At 41.4% G+C, this 19,923-nt stretch overlaps 1 protein-coding gene across 3 annotated transcripts in view; it reads right to left on the minus strand.

Annotated features, from left to right (window-relative positions):
• The window catches only part of LOC127419960 (synaptotagmin-2-like), a 128,476-nt gene that overhangs the window by 35,866 nt on the left and 72,687 nt on the right, over window positions 1-19,923 (minus strand). For all 3 annotated transcript variants that reach the window (XM_051661822.1, XM_051661823.1, XM_051661821.1), the window contains exon 2: window positions 4,859-5,080. In XM_051661822.1, coding sequence (XP_051517782.1) covers window positions 4,859-5,054 — 196 coding nt within the window. In that variant the 5' untranslated portion in view covers window positions 5,055-5,080. The remainder of the gene's footprint in view (window positions 1-4,858; window positions 5,081-19,923) is intronic.

Raw genomic sequence — 19,923 nt, forward strand, 5'->3', positions numbered from 1 at the left:
GCACGTTTTGCTGACAGAGAACGCTTGCAGGTCACCTTCCCTCTTGATGGAAGTGAGCGCAGTCAGAAGGGCAGTCTTAAAGGAGAGTGCCTTAAGCTCGGCTGACTGCAAAGGCTCAAAGGGGGCTTTCTGTAGACCCTGAAGAACTACAGAGAGGTCCCATGAGGGAACGAGGCACGGTCTGGAGGGATTCAGCCTCCTGGTGCCTCTTAGGAACCTGATGATCAGGTCATGCTTCCCTAAGGACTTACCGTCGACTGCGTCGTGGGGTGCTGCTATGGCGGCAACGTACACCTTCAAGGTGGAAGGGTACAGCCTCCCTTCCAGCCTCTCCTGCAGGAAGGAAAGCACTGATCTGACTGCGCATCTCTGGGGGTCTCTGCGTCGGGAAGAACACCACTTAGCGAACAGATGCCACTTAAAGGCATACAGGCGCCTCGTAGAGGGGGCCCTAGCCTGAGTGATCGTGTCTACCACCATGGATGGTAGACCGCTTAGGTCTTCCATGTCCCGTCCAGGGGCCAGACATGGAGATTCCAGAGGTCTGGGCATGGGTGCCAGAGGGTGCCCCGTCCCTGAGAGAGAAAGTCCTTCCTCAGGGAAATTCGCCAGGGGGGAGCTGTCGCGAGGAGTGTGAGGTCCGAGAACCACGTCTGGGTGGGCCAGTAGGGTGCTACCAGGATGACCTGCTCCTCGTCTTCCCTGACCTTGCACAGGGTCTGTGCAAGCAGGCTCAATGGGGGAAACGCATATTTGCGTAGGCCAGGGGGCCAGCTGTGTGCCAGCGCATCAATGCCGAGGGAGCCTCAGTGAGGGCGTACCAGAGCAGGCAATGGGAGGATTCTTGGGAGGCGAACAGGTCCACCTGTGCCCGTCCGAATCGACTCCAAATCAGCTGGACCACCTGAGGGTGGAGTCTCCACTCTCCCCTGGGGGTAACCTGCCATGACAGCGCGTCCGCTGTAGTGTTGAGGTTGCCCGGGATGTGAGTGGCTCGCAGCGACTTGAAGTGCTGCTGACTCCAGAGGAGGAGACGGCGGGCGAGTTGTGACATACAACGAGAGCGCAGACTGCCTTGGCGGTTGACATATGCTACCGTTGCCATGCTGTCTGTCCGAACTAACACGTGCTTGCCCTGGATCAATGGCCGGAACCTCCGCAGGGCGAACAGAATTGTCAACAACTCGAGGCAGTTGATGTGCCAATGCAGTTGCGGGCCCGTCCAGAGGCCAGCGGCTGCGTGCCCATTGCAAACAGCACCCCAGCCCGTTTTAGAGGCATCTGTCATGACCGCGACGCGCCTGGAGACCAGTTCTAAAGGAACACCTGCTCGTAGAAACGAGAGGTCTGTCCGAGGGCTGAAAAGACGGTGCTGAAGCGGCCTCATATGCATCAACCCAAGCGGGATGGCCACCGCCAAGGACGCCATATGCCCCAGGAGCCTCTGAAAAAGTTTCAGTGGAACCGCTGTTTTCTGTTTGAATGCCTTCAAACAGGCCAGCACCGACTGGGTGCACTCGTTCGTAAGTCCAACTCCAATCCGAGAAAAGAGATGCTCTGAACCGGGAGGAGCTTGCTCTTTTCCCAGTTGACCCGAAGCCCTAGTCGGCTGAGGTGTGAGAGCACCAGGTCCCTGTGTGCGCACAACATGTCTCGAGAGTGAGCTAGGATTAGCCAGTCGTCGAGATAGTTGAGAATGCGAATGCCCAACTCCCTTAACGGCAGCCTCTATGATCTTCGTAAAGACATGAGGAGACAGGGACAGGCCGAAAGGGAGGACTTTGTACTGATACGCCTGACCCTCAAACGCGAACCGCAGGAAGGGTCTGTGTCGAGGAAGGATCGAGACGTGGAATTATGCATCCTTCAGGTCTACCGCCGCGAACCAATCAAGATGCCGGATGCTCGCCAGAATGCGTTTTTGCGTTAGCATCTTGAATGGGTGTCTGTGTAAAGCCCGGTTCAGTACTCGCAGGTCCAAGATTGGCCGCAACCCACTACCTTTTTTCGGTATGATGAAGTAGGTGCTGTAAAACCCTTTCTTCATCTTGGCTGGAGGGACAGGTTCTATCGCGTCCTTCTGTAGGAGGGTAGCGATCTCCACGCCCAGGGTGGCAGCCTTTTCACCCTTGACCAAGGTGAAGTGAATACTGCTTAACCTGGGCGGGCGCCTGGCGAACTAAATCGCGTAGCCGAGTCGGACGGTCCGGATCAGTCATCATGACGGATTGGAAAGCGCAAGCCATGCGTCCAAGTTCAGCGCGAGGGGGACCAAGGGGATAACGTAGTCGGACGTACCGGCAGGTGGGACCTCGCGGCTGGGCGGAGCGCGAGGGGCCACACCATGTCGTGGCCGTGCTGAGTCTAGGGATATCGAAGCACTTACCTGGCTCCTTGTGACCACCCCCGGAACAGCCTGGGACGGGGGAGGAAGAGGCCTGTCCTCGTAACCCGTGGAGACTGCCATATCGGGGGCAGCTGTGTGCCACAGCTGGGCGCTCGGGGACGGAAAGGCCACCGCTGGAGCGCCAATCCTGCAAGAAAAAGCCCGTAGACGGTAGTCATGGTGACGACTGTACACACCGGGTATGTGACACAGGGAGGAAGGAAGTCTTTTGCTGAACTGTTGGGTACCGCAGCCACTTGGGCATGCGGCGAAATCAAACAAAAAGGCAACAAAAGATTTTCCATCCGGCCCTCCACCGGGGGATGGAGTGGTCTTTCTACCAGCTCCACGTGAGTGGGTTCCCTCGTCCCTGGGTCACCTGTCTCAGGGGCGCTTTGAGGACCTCCGTGGGTTCTTTGGCGCCGGCTGTGAGACGGGTGGCGTCGGCTTCCTGAGGTGGGCTCCACGCCAGGGCTGGGCCGAAGGGGCGGGCTGCAGCGGAGCTGGTGGCGACGAGCAGACGGGGTGCGGGATCTTGAGCTGCACTGGAGCAGGATGTGCTGGATTGCCTCCGTCTGCTGCTTCACTGCTGAGAACTGCTGGGCAAAGTCCTCGACGGTGTCGCCGAATAGGCCCACCTGGGAAATGGGGGCAGCAAGGAACCGTGTCTTGTCGGCCTCGCCCATCTCGACCAGGTTGAGCCAAAGGTGGCGCTCCTGGACCACTAGTGTGGCCATCGTCCGCCCGAGAGACCGCACCGTGACCTTCATCGCTCGGAGAGCGAGGTCAGTCGCCGAGCGCAGTTCCTGCATCAAATCTGGGGTGGAACTACCCTCGTGCAGTTCTTTCAGCGCCTTGGCTTGGTGGACCTGCAGGAGAGCCATGGTGTGCAGGGCAGAGGTGGCTTGTCCAGCAGCACTGTAGGCTTTAGCCGTCAGGGACGATGTGAGCCTACAGGGCTTGGACGGGAGCTTAGGGCGTCCGCACCAGGTGGCGGCGCTCTGCGGGTGTAGGTGCACCGCGAGCGCCTTATCCACCGGGGGAATCGCCGTATAGCCCCTGGCCGCCCCGCCATAGAGTGTAGTGAGAGCAGGGGAACTGCGGAATCGGGGCCGGGCAGTAAAAGGTGCCTCCCACGACTTTGTCAGCTCCTCATGCACTTCCGGGAAGAATGGCACTGGAGCGGGGCGTGGCTGCTTTGAGTGGCGCCGCGAGCCCAGAAACCAATCATCAAGCCGCGAGGGTTCAGGGGAGAGCGGAGGGTTCCACTCTAACCCAACGCTCGCGCCCGCCCGGGAAAGCATGTCCCTCATTTCGGCATCGGCCTGTGACTGGGCAATCGTCCCTGAAGGGGGAAGCCCAGCTGAGGCTTCTGCATCCGACTGGACAAGCCCGCTCTCCGATGCTGCGCTCGAGAGCTCATCATCTTCACGGGCTCCGAACAAGAAGCCAGACTCGCCGTGAGACGAGCCGGCGAACTCATCCGGAAGCCCGATTGGGGCAGACGAGCGTGCTGGGGAATGGGAGGTCCGCAGGGGGATACCCGGCAGAGACGATCCCATTGGGGTCCCCAAATCACCCCCAGTGCTAGCCGCGCTGTCCTCATACCCGTAGGTAGAAGGTCCAAGGCGGAGAGCCACTGGGGTGGCTTGCTTTCTTATGAAAGCAAGCCGCGACTGCAACGTTGCTATGGTCATGTTCTTGCTGTGAGAACATGAACCATTCACAAACGCTGCCTCCGTGTGGGTCGCGCCCAGACACGAAAGACAGCGATCGTGACCATCCGAAGTTGAGAGATAACGACCGCAACCAAGAATAACATACAATCGGAAAGGCATCTTTAAAAAGACGTGTCTTTAAAAATACGTTCTGTGTGTGTGCTCTTTTAGAGAAATATATACTCTTTTAGAGGGAAAAAGCTCTTTCAGAAAATATACTCTCTAGTTTTTCTGCTGAAGCGCCCAGGGGCATTCTTTGCAGTGCACCAGTGCAGAGGAGGGAGAAGCCGCTGAAATGCGCCGTCAGATCCAGCAGAGGTGAATGAACAGTAGTATTCAGCTCAATGAGCATGACCGTTCAGCTCCAAAGAGAAAATCTGAATGAGTGGTTGCATACCAGCTCCTTTTATACCCGTATGTTCGGGGGAGTGGCATGCAAATACCACTCGCCAATTTTCATTGGCCTTTTATCAAAGACCAGAGGTGTCTCGGGCTACCAAGAGTGACCCCTAGTGTCACGACATCGACACAACGTCGAGTGAGTGACAGATAGGGAACTGTAAATATCAACGCTTGGCCTTCAACCATCACTGAATGTTTAAAATAGTTTCAAAAGCATGACGTTTGAAGGTTATATGTTGAAGGTTATACAAGATAGAAAGAAAGAAAGAAAGTTAAGTAGGTAGGTAGGTAGGTAGGTAGATAGATAGATAGATAGATAGATAGATAGATAGAAAAGACAGAAAACACCAACATGGTAGCTTGTCCATCTCATTAAGGAACTTGTTCTTGATGTCACCAAAGACGTCATTCTTGCTGACTGGGCCCTGGTGCTCGGTGGAGTTGTCTGCCGGTGTAGATACAACAGGGGCCATCGTCAGGACACTGGCACCAGTGGGCTCGGGGGCCACCATGGCCTCAGGTTTCTTCTTAAACAAATTCCACTTCATGCTTGATGGCTACACCAACAGAAACCCTGATGAAGGAAAAAGATGTGCTGATATGGGTGTCATGAGATCATCCTGAAACACTGAATGTTGCAATGTACTACATACATCATCGCCAATAGAAAAGTGAATGAAATACTTAGTTGCTCAACAAAACATGCAAATGTTGAGGCATAGAAAATTATTGTAGAGTGACTGTCAGCATAATGTGACACTCTCTGATCTCTTGATTATCAAAACATGCCCAAAAATATGAACGGCAACATTAGCAAGTGGGATTCGGCAATGATAATATATCTTAATAGCAAGCGTTAATTTACTGACAAATGTACTTCTCAAATTTGACTTAACTGAAGTAAAATATATATATATTTTTTAAAAAGGGCCATAGTCATATCACACGTTTTTAAAAATTATTTTACTGTTTTAAGTCCACTTGTAATGTTAAGATAATAATAATGATAAAAACGTGTGCCAAATCTAGTCATGTTTTAGTTCAGAATTAAAAACAATTTTTTTTTGATACCTCTTAAAATTATCATTTTAAATGCAAAAGAATAAGCTTGACAGATAAGAAAGTGAATGTTTAGATTTTAATATATACAGTGCATTCAGAAAGTATTCAGACCCTTCAATTTGTTTTCACATTTTGTTATGTTGCAGCCTTATGCTAAAATGTTTTAAATTATTCTTGTTTTCACATCAATCTACAATCCATAGCTCATAATGACAAAGCAAAAACCAGATTTTTGATAACTTTGCAAATTTATTAAAAAAAAAAAAAAAAAAAAATTAAATATCACATTTACAGAAGTATTCAGACGCTTAACTCAGTACTTAGTTGAAGCACCTTTGGCTGCGATTACAGCCTCAAGTATTTTTGGGTATGATGCGACAAGCTTTGCACACCTGGATTTGGGGAGTTTCTGGCATTCTTCTCTGCAGATCTTCTCAAGCTCTGTCAGGTTGGATGGGGACTATCGATGGACAGCCATTTTCAGGTCTCTCCAGAGATGATCGATTGGGTTCAAGTCCGGGCTCTGGCTGGACCACTCAAGGACATTCACAGAGTTGTCCATAAGCTACTCTTGTGTTGTTTTGGGTCATTGTCCTGTTGGAAGGTGAACCTTCAGCCCAGTCTGAGGTCCTGAGCGCTCTGGACCAGATTTTCATTAAGGATATCTCTGTATTTTGCTGCGTTCAGCTTTCCTTCAACCCTGACCAGTCCCCCAGTCCCTGTTGCTGAAAAATAACCCCACAGCATGATGCTACCACCACCATGCTTCACAGTTGGGATGGTATTGTGCAGGTGGTGAGTGGTGCCTGGTTTCCTCCAGGCATGACACTTGGAATTGAGGCCAAACAGTTCAATCTTCGTTTCATCAGACAAGAGAATCTTGTTTCTCACAGTCTGAGAGTCCTTTAGGTGCTTTTCATGTATCTTGCACTGAGGAGAGGCTTCCGTCTGGCCACTCTGCCATAAAGCCCATATCGGTGGTGTTGCAGTGATGGTTGTCCTTCTGCAATTTTCTCCCATTTCCACACATGAGGGGGCTTGAGGGGGGCCCAGACATTAGCGTATTTAACCACCACACAAACCACGCAATTGCCCCTGTCCCATTAGGAAAGCTCTGCAAAAACCGCTTGAGTGACATTTTGTACTGGGTACATGCTCAAATATGCTGTTGTCAGAGCTCTCAGAGCAGTTCACATTAGAAGCCACCGGGTTCGGGTCAGTTTTTCAAGTAGGACTTTGGGTTTGTAATTTATGAAAAATACTGAACTTGTTTTGCCCATGTGCTCTCACTCTCATATACACGCGAATGGATCAGTTAGGGGCCATTCACACCGAACGTGTTTTTGCGTGCATCTGCTCTGTTTTTTCATTGTTGACTGCTGCTCCATGTCTCACTGTTTCTTCAGTGTCTCATGCAGGACCAGCACATTTTTAGACACTGTGTCAAGTTAAAAATAACTTCAGGTCTCAAAAACGCATTTAGAGACACCTACATTCTGTTTCGTTTGTTGCGCTGTGTCTAGATTGTTTTTAGCGCAGGTGTCTCAAAGATTTAACGTTCTGAGCAAGTTCAGGTTCCTGCAGAAACAGGTGTATAAAACATTATAATCTCTTTTGATAATCATACACCTGAAGCACAAATGCTAGCACTGCAGCAATGTTTATCAGTTGGGTTACTAGGAGACATTTCTAATGAGAGTCAAACCCCTGCTAAGCTAACGGGAGCGTTGCAGTTCCGAATATCGGGAAATGGAATGCATTTTTGGTTGGAGATATCAAGTAGGAATATCCCACATCCAACTTGAATGGAACGCTGCATAACCATGTACCCTGACGAAACAAAATTTATTACAAGCAACATTTAAATCACAAATATTATTAGATAGATTTTTCCAGGTATTATAGACCTCCTTGGTAGATTCATATGAAAAATTATAATTTTTGAATGTCTGTTCGGGAGACGTTCATTTCACAAAACAGTCATGCTGCAGTTAAAATTAGGCTTGCTTGAGCATCAAGTGTTGTTTCAAGCTCTGGTTTCATGCGTGGACGTGTTTTTAAAATGTAAATTGGTATTACTAGTTAGCTGTGACATAATGTATGATGCCCAAAGGCATAGGGTGTCTTATTCATTGTGAAACTGTGTTTTCTTAATAACCTGAATCACACTGAAGGCCTAGACTTTAAATGCAAGGTCCGCCACTGGTTCCTATATAATGTTATTTACACAGGGCGAATATACTATTTATCAAATCTACCTTTATTATGTATCATATTTTAATGGGGATATCATTTATTACAGCTGACAGTTACGTGAGCAAACAAGGTTTGAACATCAACTGTAACAAATCAAATTGAAAATTACAGCTTTTTATCAGTTCTGTGAACAAATTTAAAGGTTGTTTATTGGATCAATACAGGTAAACGTCATATTATGCGACTACGCATTACTTTATGGAGAGCTTACGACCTACTAGCTAAGTCTTGCCTTAAGAACAGGTGGTGCAGCCAAATTAGGCAATGACTTAGTTACAAACTAACTAGTAGCTACTAAGCCCTTAGTTTGAACTTTATGCCCCAACTTAAGTGAGACCTTATGCACAGCTGGTGCAACCCTACCCAGATGAAAGTAAACTAAATCAGACATAAATGTATTACTATTGTATACAACAAATCCTCAAAGTAATAATAGTAATACTGTATCATATTATAATGACAAACTGGACAACAATAAATAATTGTTCACATCTAAACACGTTCAGCGGGAGACGCGGATATAAACACGGAGACAGCTCACAACCATGAAAGCCGTCCGGGTAGCGCACACACCCCATCAGACAATGGAGTGGAGGAGGCCCTGCTGAACACTTTTTGTACCCGGCCCAATAATTCCTAACTGCAGCCCTGACCATCGGGTTCTTGTTCACCTCTCTTACCAAGGCCCTTCTCCCCCGATTGCTCAGTTTGGCCAGGTGGCCAGCTCTAGGAAGAGTCCTGGTTGTTACAAACTTATTCCATTTAAGAATTATGGAGACCACTGTGCTCCTGGGAACCTTTTTTAAGCCTTCCCCAGATCTGTGCCTCAACACAATCCTGTTTCTGAGCTCTGCAGGCAGTTCCTTTGACCTTATGGCTTGGGTTTTGCTCTGATATGCATTTTTAGCTGTGAGACCTTATATAGACAGGTATGTACCTTTCCAAATCATGTTCAATCAATTGAATTTGCCACAGGTGGACTCCAATCAAAGTGTAGAAACATCTCAAAATGATCCAGAGAAATGGGATGCACCTGAACTAAATTTCAAGTGTCATAGCAAAGGGTCTGAATACTTATGTCAAAGTGATATTTCAGTTTTTTGCAAAGTTATCACAAATCTGGTTTTTGCTTTGTCATAATGGAGTATGCAGTGTAGATTGATGTGAAAAAAATAACAATTTAAAGCATTTTAGCATAAGGCTGCAACATAACAAAATGTGGAAAAAATGAAGAGGTCTGAATACTTTCTGAATGCACTGTATATATATATATATATATATATATATATATATATATATATATATATATATATATATATATATATATTACTGGAAAGATAAAACTCTCACTTCAAAGTTCTAAATGATTCAACTGAATCAGGACCACCCACACTGCAAAGAATGATAAACATAATGAAAGGAGACTTAGCCCTCTGATTTAATTAAAAACACTGTGATATAGGCAAAAAAAAAAAAAAAAAAGAACAAAAAAATAAATAAAGGGAAAAAAAGGATTTCTCATTTCTCAAGCATCAGATGAAGAGCCTGTCTATACCCATTGCATTGCATGAATAATTTAATAAAGTTGACAATTCAGGGGATAAGCCATTTTATTATTCAAGGGTCCATTCCTTCTCTGAGAACATATGAAGGAATGCACTATGCTGCAGTTATGCAATCTGTCATTGCATAAGTCAAGTGGCCTAGAGACAGACTGCAGGGAAAGCTAACAAAAGAAAAGATGGGGAGATACATGGGATATGATACAGCCACAGTGAATTCGAGTTACACCAACCAGTCTCTTTCTGAAGCCAGTTTGATTAATGACTCTTCTCCACCTGTATATCTGATTGGAAACATCTGAAAGTCTGAAACTTTTTCACCCAGTAAAAATAAAATGTTTCATAATTTTTAATGGTTCTCAATACCATGAAACAGAATCAGTTTTAAAGTTAACATGAAACGCTGATCCATTTTACTTCTGTAATCTGATGTATTTCTGAGTGTAACAGGATATTCAATTAGAAAAAAATGTAGGGCAGGACTTGATTTTATCCACTCTACAAAAAAGTATTTTCTTACAACACGATCGCATGGGAAATCAGCATGTTGCTTCCGAAAGTTCATGTTCCTTGAAATCACCCCATTCTGGTGAATTACTGATAAGAGCCATCCCCGAGCTACAGGTGCATTGTGCGAGCAACTTCCAAGACCGGGGTTCTAATCTCATGGGAACCAGAAAGAAATTGTGTTCACATAAACAATGGTGAGCACGATTTGGTGGTTGCATTTTCACTCTCAAATTAAAATTTTACTTCACTGACGGTTAGGTTTAAGTGTTTGGGTTAGATAGCAGAGTTTATAAAATATGCATTCCTGTTTCTTGTATTACATTATTTACTATTTTTCTTCCACTTTGTGGACATTTCACCCGGAAACTGACGCACATACTGAACGTGCCCATATGTTCAGCAACACTTCCAGCTTTGGCCACTGGGAGCAGTGGTTGAATTTTCGGTAAGCATAGACCAATTTCTGCAGCAAAACGTTTGACCTGCTGTCGCCAAATTCACAGTGTTATCAGTCTGTTTCTTAAGCAGGTCTTTGTCTTGTTATACACATGAAAATTAAAAATATTACATGAAAAATAAACTTGTTTTCCCTTTGAATTACATTCAGGACTTTTTCCTGTGGACCGGGACTTTTTCCTGTGGGCCGGCCACGAAATGGGGCCGCCGCATTATGCAGAATGCACCACAAAATGCTGTCGCGATATCCGGAAGGTGGCAGCGATATGCAGAAAAGACAGCAAACCCCCCCCCCCCCCCCACCCACCCACTCGACTCAACAACTTTTGGGCCAGTTTCTATGTAAAATCCCGGGCCGAATTTTCTTCCCAGTCCGCCCCTGGCTTGCAGTAAAGGGTTAAACTTTCAAGTCATGTGCCGACCACAGCAGAGCTTTTCTTTGGGATAAATGCCAAAAAAAATACCTCTGGTTAGCAACCTAATTAAGTATATACATTAAAACCTGTTTGAGTCAAAAGATTAGAGTCTCTAGTTTCACCCGATATGCAATTTTTTTAAATTTGAGCAATTTATCCTGAAACGGCAAGCTGCTAAACACAGTGTACACTAATGTGTGCTTTAGTGCGTTATTTTTTTTTTCCTTCTTAGAAATCCTATATTTACTGTGCATTATCACACTGAGAATCAATGGGTTCATCCAAAAGCTGATGAAAATCAGGTGCATTTTGAACTGTTCTGAGACCAGTGCAGACAGACAGCGCACTGGAGTCATTCACTAAATAGGGAGCGAGGGAGCACCCTGTAGCTCTCTATGCAATGGGACAATGGTAACCAGTTCATAGTTTCAGAATTTATAATGTATAATTTTATTTTAAAATGGTTGGCAGTGATTGGATGATGCTTGCCATTACTTTGAATCAGAATTAATTATGCTAATCTCTGATGTAATGTCTTTAATATCTCAAAAACATGAATAACTAACACTCCTGGAAACATAATAAACAATTTGATAAAAAAAAAAAAAAAAATCTGACTTTCTATAATTTGGTATATTAAAAATTTCACAATTTAGTCCTGCTGTCTAAATATTTTGCCATCAATTTTTTTGGTAAACGATTTGCTCTATAATTTTTTTATTTTTTTTATTTGCACATGTTTAATAGGTGCTACTAGTTACAATTAAAAAAGGAAATGGAAAATGCACACAGTAGTCATGCTCAGGTTTCAGGAGGTTAAAGATATATAAGACAAATTCTTAAAATATATTACAAAATATAGAGTAAGAAAATTATTTTTTTGCAGTGAATCGGATATTTATTGGTTTGTGAAAAGTAGGCGTTGCATATCACATAGGAGCCAGAAGGCTGGAGGGGAGAGGTTGAAAAATAAGAGGGATTTGTAAAGTCATCTGAAAAGGAAAGCTGTTTCAAAGGCAGGGAAATTTCTTACATTTAGAAAAAAAAGTTTATGAAAACTGTGGTGAACTATCGGACCAGATGACATTCCAGGAGACAGTTTATGGCAGAGCCCCTCCCTAACTGTCAAGGCAAAGAAGAGTGGCTCTATTTTGATTGGATTGTGGTAGGACCAACACAAACAAATGCCAACAAAAGCACAGCCATCAGATAAGCTGCTCGGACAACTACCAGATACTTCAGAAAGTAAGGCCCCGGACCGTCCAGCACGTTGGAAAATACTTCTCATTGGTCCATGAGTGGTTTCTTAGCAACCTCTCAAACCCCCCATCCTAATGTTTGCAGTAAGACCAAAGGTGAGAAGGACCATAACAATTCTTCAAGACCTCTCGAAGCAGCATTAACATACCATGTGGCAAAAGCTGAAACAAAGAAGCCACAAAGACTTTAACAAAAATCTTTACACACAAACTTTTTTCTCCTAACATGGACACCATCTGCAACACATCCACTCCATGTTTGTTCACAGAACTGTTTATGTAAATTGCAGTTGTTCAGTTAGCACAATAGTTCACACAAACTGAACTACAATGGTATAAATTAATGCATGTGTAATATGTAATTTTTCAATATCATGTTTGGTCTCTATATCTTCAGAAAAATGTCAAGAGTATTTTTGAAGAGGTTTGGAAAAGTAACAATGCATAGATAAAACTTTAAAGACATTGTTCTTACTATGTACTTTAAAATATGCAAATATTCCACACAGAGAAGGGAGGGTGAGCCACACAGTGTGGGCCACCTCCGATGTCAGTAGCCAATCATAACCCTGAAACAAGAAGCACCAAACTGAAATCTCCTCCTCATCAAGAGAGTATAAAGCTATCCTAAACCATCCTCCGGATGACCCACGTCCCTATCCAGAGGGTCGTTAACAGAATACACTTTGATAACACATCTCTGTTCTGGTCTCACTCCATAAGAGAGAGGATAACTGATCATCCAAAATTCTTAGTCTCCATCTGAGAGACAGTAGAAGATTGACCAAGTGCCAAGTCTCACTACAAGAGACTATTGCAATGGCAAGTTTGGAATCCCTATACCAGGGAGATAACTACAGTGACAAGGTTTTTCAAATCTCTTTTCATGTTGCATCAGATTCTAAAAGAATTCAGGAGTGAAATGCTTTGAACAAAACTGCAACCTCAGGATTGTGGGAGAGAAACAGCTGAAAATGTACCCCCTTGCCATCTCTTTGTTTGTTGCAGAAGTTTCAAGTGGTGGGCAAGTTATAAAATTTTTATTAAATATTTAAAAGACAAACTTTTTTTTTTCCTATGGAATAGTTTGCATCAATGAATCATTCACAATTAGGCCAGGAATGTGAATTAAGAAAGTGAAAGGGATCAATTTTGATTTCATGTTGACTGTACAATATTTCAATGTTTTTTTAAAAGCATGCTTCTACACCCTGTTTCTAGACAATTGCTGAGACCATATTGACTTTCAAAGATCAGTTTAGCACTTTTAAAAATGTCTGTAATTCTAACTTTAAGTGGGTTTGACTCTTGACCCGACCACCACAGCAAGAACAATTAGATCTTTGATGAAGCAATTGATACACTTGGTTTCCTTTCTTCGTTTGCCTGAGTTGCTGATGTCAGAACAATAACTCCTGTTCTTAAAAAGACTTTATGCCAACGATACCCAACTTTATATTTCTTCTAAACCCAACGGAAATTCACAATTCTCCAAATTAGCAGAGTGTATCAATGAAATCAAAGATTGGCTGGCCAGAAATTTCCTTCTACTCAATTCTGAAAAAACAGAGCGACTAAAAACCTCTAAAAATAAGCTGCTAAAATATAATTTGACTCTCGATGGATGTACTGTTACATCATCTTTTACAGCAAAGAACTTAGGTGTTGTATTTGATACCAAACTCTCCTTTGAAAATCTAATTTCCAATGTTTGAAGAACAGCATTCTTCCACTTCAGAAATATTGCTAAGTTATGACACATGCTCTCTGTTGCCAATGCCAAAAAACTAAATAATGCGTTCATGACCTCAAGACTAGATCATTGTAATGCATTACTGGGAGAATGTCCAGCAAGTTCAATAAATAAACTTCAATTGGTTCAAAATGCAGCAGCCAGAGTGCTGACTAAAACCAAGGAATATGATCTTATTAGCCCAATTCTATCGTCGTTATATTGGCTACCTGTTAAATTTCGTATTCATTTTAAAATTTTGTTAACTACATACAAAGCTTTGAATGGTCTAACTCCACATAACTTAAGGGACCTTCTGACACGCTATATTCGTCACGTTCATTACAATCACAAAATTCTGGCTTGTTAATAATTCCAAGAATATCAAAATCCACAAAAGGAGGTAGATCCTTTTCCTATTTGGCTCCTAAACTATGGAATAGTCTCCCTAACACTGTTTGGGACGCAGACACACTCACTCAGTTTAAGTCTAGACTAAAGACTCATCTATTTAGCCAGACATACACCTAATTTATCCATCAACTCACAATTAGGCTGCTTTAGTTAGGTCTGCCGGAACCAGAAACATCTATCATGATCTATAACTCTGCATAAAACTGAATGGCATCTACGCTAATATTATTATATTTGTTTCCCTGTCTCAACCTCGGGATTCATAGCCAGTGCTAGCCAGACATCACTTCAGTCTTTTACGATGGACTTCAGAGGATGAACCGATGCCACCTCCAACCATAAGATGTGGGATACACTTCATATGCCATTGCCTGAACCTTGGACTTATGATGGACCCCACCGAACCTTACCGAAATGACCTGCCGGTTGAACTGCGATGCACCTCATTGATCTCTGCCTGCATCACCTTTGTCTATTGATGGACTACAGTCTTGAAATAGAACACATAGACTACCATTTAGTTGCCAACAAAAGCCTTCATCAGCATTATATTCATGTTGTTTACCCATAGGGGAACTGGCCCCCACAGAGAGCCTGGTTTCTCCCAAGGTTATTTTTCTCCATTAACCAACATCTTATGGAGTTTTGTGTTCCTTGCTACCAGTCGCCTTCGGCTTGCTCACTGGGGTTCTAAATACAATTATTATTAAATTTGTATATACAATTTACAATCATCTTTAATCAAACTACACAATGATCACTCTAAGACTTTATAGATATTACAGTTTCATTTTTTTGTTAATGCATGATTTTCTGTAAAGCTGCTTTGAAACGATGTGTGTTGTGAAAGTGCTATACAAATAAAAATGACTTGACTTGACTTTACAATGTATTATGCTTCAGCTTATTAGATATTACTTCTGACATATTTACAGGATAAGTCAGAGTGAGGATCAATTAAAAAAAAAAAAAACAGATTCTGACAAAATATGCAATTGTTTGAAAAGCTTGTAACCATCCCAGTGCTGTCCATATATGAAATTGCATATTCATGGTAAAAACAAAGAGACCTGTGATCTAAGGAAATTGGCTGACTAAATAATCCCAAGGTAATTTCAACTGGCTTGCAAATGAATGTGCTAAATGACTGCAGTGCTCCAAATGGATAAATACCTGAGAAAAAATGAGAGAGAAATTGTATCGTATCCTCCAACAGATAAGAATTTAATAAACAAAAGGCAAATATGTATGTTGATCACACTTGTAGCCAATCTTAATAAATAAATAAAAAAAAAAATCAAACTGATTCTATAATGGACTCTATTCAATAAACTTTAATGTGTGTGCATCTTATTTTATAAATAACTTCCATTATATAAGTTTGACTTATGATGAATTGCATGTGGCAAGTTTATGTTATGGCTGTTTATAAGAAGATATTGCTTTTGTAACTTTACTTAAAGAGGCAAAGACCACTTATAATATGATCACGTTATAAAGCCTTTTGACTGTTTACACTATACAGCAATTATATGATTACGTTTATTAACTTCTGCTGCATTAAAACTGGATGTTTCTTGTGTTATAATACATTATACTCTTAAGTATATCTGTGAATAGGGGAAGTCTTTTAATGTATTATAACTGTAGTTATAATTATTTATGAGAAGTTATAACTTATTAAAGGTGTACTATGAGACATTATAGATGGTAGTATAGTGCATGTATAATGCCTTTACAATGCATTATAAATATGGGCTTCATAGAAAGTGTTACCAAAATTTTATTTACAATATACATTTCTGTGACTTTTCCATGACTTGTTACGATGTTTTAAATTGTCATGCCTTTTCCAGACCTGAAAATTGAAATGTTAAAATCACCTGATATTTCCAGGTTTTCTATGATGAGAACCCTGTTTGTCTATGACCATGGGAACCCTGGCAATATATAATATAATTCTGTTGTTTTGCACTATTCTAAACAAAATAAATGTAATAAATAAGCAACAAGCAAGAAAAAAGAAAAAAGAAAGAAAGAATCAAATGTAATAACTAGAGCTGACCAGCATATTTCTTCTATTTCCCACACTGACAATAAAACTGTCCAGAAGTCAAGCTCATTGGTTGTAATGACACGTTTGACTTAGATAAAGTTTTATCACGCAAAAACAAACAAAGATCATAAGGAGTGATGGAGGAACAGAAGGAGCAGAAATGGCCTTGGCTCAATTGGCAGTTCAAATCAAACCTTTAGAGATCCGACAAGATATCATTGCTGCATCCCATAATGATAATTGCTTCAGGGCATCTGCCAAACTTCCCTTGTTCGGTGTGGGCGTAATGTTTTTATGCAATCCACACATCAACTTTGCGCATTCACTGTACAACTGTTATTGCCTCTCAAGGATGCTAATAGACTCTAATTATATTTATATTTCTTTATATATATATATATATATATTACACACTACCGGTCAAAAGTATTGAAACACTTCACTGAAATGTTTCTCATGATCTTAAAAATCTTTTGATCTGAAGGCGTATGCTTAAATGTTTGAAATTAGCTTTGTAGACAAAAATTTTATTGTGCCACCATATTAATTTATTTCATTATAAAACTAAACTTTAATAAAAGATAAAAATAAAGTTTTTGAAATTGATGACTTGGACCAAATATTAAAGAAAAGCAGCCAATAAGTGCCCAACATAGATGGGAACTCCTTCAATACTGTTTAAAAAGCATCCAAGGGTGATACCTCAAGAAGTTGGTTGAGAAAATGTCAAGAGTACATGTCTGCAAATTCTAGGCAAAGGGTGACTACTTTGAAGATGCTAAAATAGAACACAGTTTTGATTTATTTTGGATTTTGTTTAGTCACAACATAATTCCTGTAGTTCCATTTATGTTATTCCATAGTTTTGATGACTTTACTATTATTCTAAAATGTGAAAAAATAAATATATATATATATATATCTGGCAGCTAAAAGTTTGGAATAATATACAGATTTTGCTGTTTTGGAAGGAAATTGGTACTTTAATTCACCAAAGTGGCATTCAACTGATCACAAAGTATAGTAATGACATTACACTACAGTCTTCAAAGACAAAGGACAACTGGCTCTAACAAGGACAGAAAGAGATGTGGAAGGCCAGATGTACAACTGAACAAGAGGATAAGTACATCAGAGTCACTAGTTTGAGAAATAGATGCCTCACATGTCCTCAGCTGACAGCTTCATTGAATTCTACCCGCTCAACACCAGTTTCATGTACATCAGTAAAGAGAAGACTCAGGGGTGCAGGCCTTATGGGAAGAATTGCAAAGAAAAAGCCACTTTTGAAACAGAAAAACAAAAAGAAAAGGTTAGAGTGGGCAAAGAAACACAGACATTGGACAACAGATAATTGGAAAAGAGTGTTATGGATCTTAACCCCATTGAGCATTTGTGGGATCAGCTAGACTGTAAGGTGCGTGAGAAGTGCCCGACAAGACAGCCACATCTATGGCAAGTGCTACAGGAAGCGTGGGGTGAAATGTCACCTGAGTATCTGGTCAAATTGACAGCTAGAATGTCAAGGATCTGCAAAGCTGTCATTGCTGCACATGGAGGATTTTTTGATGAGAAATCTTTGAAGCAGTTTAAGAAGTTCTGAATTTTTTTAAATAAATTGTAATAGTAATTTTTCACATTATTAATGTCCTGAATATACATTGTGATCAGTTGAATGGCACTTTGGTTAATAAAAGTACCAATTTCTTTCCATAAGAGCAAAATCTGTACATTATTCCAAACTTTTGGCCACCAGTGTGTATATAATTATATATATATATATATAGTGTATATTGAATATATTAAGTCTTCAGCTTAATCTCACAAAATCTGCCCGGGTCTTATTTAAACCCCAAGAAAATAAAACATATTTTTAAGACCATTGAGATATTTTGCATTATTTTCATGCATGAGAAATAAGCTAATTCCCCCCCAAATTCTCTCCATTGAGAGTTAAAAAAATGTGTGAAATGTGACCTGAACATTTTTAGTAGTACAAATAAGTAAATCAAATGATCATTGAACGTTTTGCAGTGTATAAGTGATGTTACACAAACAAAGGTGCTCTTTACAATGTTTTTGATAATAAAACACAAAAGCTCCAGATCATAACCTGCCAAATGTTTGCAGAATAGAAACTACTTATCTAGAGAGAGTGGGAGGTTTCTGTAGAATCAGAGCTCAGAATTATGGCACGGTGTGTAGCACTGCTCAAAACAAAAACATGGACAAAAATCACTTCACTAGAACCAAAGTGGACTTAAATAAAGTTCGACATTGTAGCTTGTATTATATGTCAATCTGATTGTCATATGACAAAGACAATGTGATGTTACAGGGATTTTTAATTGAGTCCTCAATCTTGCAATTATTTTAGTATATTAATGCTTGTTTGTGTGCCAGAATGGCATTCAGTAAATATTCGTAAATCATTAACAAGTTTAATCTTGACACTGATTGACAGGCTCAGTTGCCAGGAAACAGTTTATTTCTTATCCATGAAAAGGTTTCTAATAATCACTATCATCAGTATAATGAAGTCAGTTCATCTGTAGGCAGGATGTCATAGTCCATAGAAGATCAACTACATATCTTCTATAGCACACTACTATAACAACACACCACCTTCCAACAATTGCTAATATTGACTAATTATCAAAACAATTCAGGCTGACTAGTAAGGGGATAAGAAACAATAAGTTACAAGTAATATCATCAAGCCCAGAAACCTTGCTAGAAACCTTTCTAAATAAATAAATAAATAAAATATATTAAGAAAAAGCAGTTGTTAGAACACATGGGCATTTTTTTATTTCCCACTGTGACAATTTATTTCATTACTTGTTCCTAATACCTGGTCATCCTCTTTCTGCTTCATAACCTTGGGTGTGTCACACTGACAAACTGCATCTTTTCAACAAGTTCTCAGGTGACAGATAATTTAAAGCATCACAACCAGACAACCAAGGCCTCTTGTCCTCTCTAGCCTTCAAACTAGGCCCGATTCCTTTTACACATCTGTTTGCCAGGACTTTGTCACAGACGTGAGAAAACTACCAAAATTCATTCACCCCCACTTTAGGCCAATACACAAAATTTACATTAATACAGTTGTGAAGTGATTTTATGTAATCTCACAGCATTTGACTGCTTTATGGTGGGATTAATTCAAGGTGGTGCTTCTGTAAGGATTGTGCAGGCTCAGTCAAGTGAAAAATGAAAGACAGTGACCGGTTATGCTGCGGCTCAGCAGGATAAATCTACTGAAATGGTTGGGTCAGCTCTTGTAATGGTTGACTCACAACCAGTCATGAATTTTTCCTTTTTATAGCTTTCAAAGAGAGGAAGAACTTTACTTTGATATGAGCGCAGTCTAAAGTGGAATTGTAGTTGAATGTATTTTTTTGATAATGCAGTTAAAGGTTTAATCATATTTAACCATGTTTAATCATTTAATTTTTTTTAGAAACCTATGCATAACTTGTCCCTACTACCTGACAGATGTCACTGAAAATGGTGGACATTTTTTTAGGTTACAAACTGGTAATTACAAGGGTATTATGCTATAAATGTGGTTTATGAGGACATTTCTAGTGTCCCCATAATTCAAATCACTTAAAAAAAAACAAACATACTAAACAATGTTTTATTGAAAATGTAACAATGCAGAAAGTTTTTTGTGAGGGTTAGGTTT

Source organism: Myxocyprinus asiaticus, chromosome 29 (assembly GCF_019703515.2).
Source record: "Myxocyprinus asiaticus isolate MX2 ecotype Aquarium Trade chromosome 29, UBuf_Myxa_2, whole genome shotgun sequence".
NCBI lineage: Eukaryota > Metazoa > Chordata > Actinopteri > Cypriniformes > Catostomidae > Myxocyprinus > Myxocyprinus asiaticus.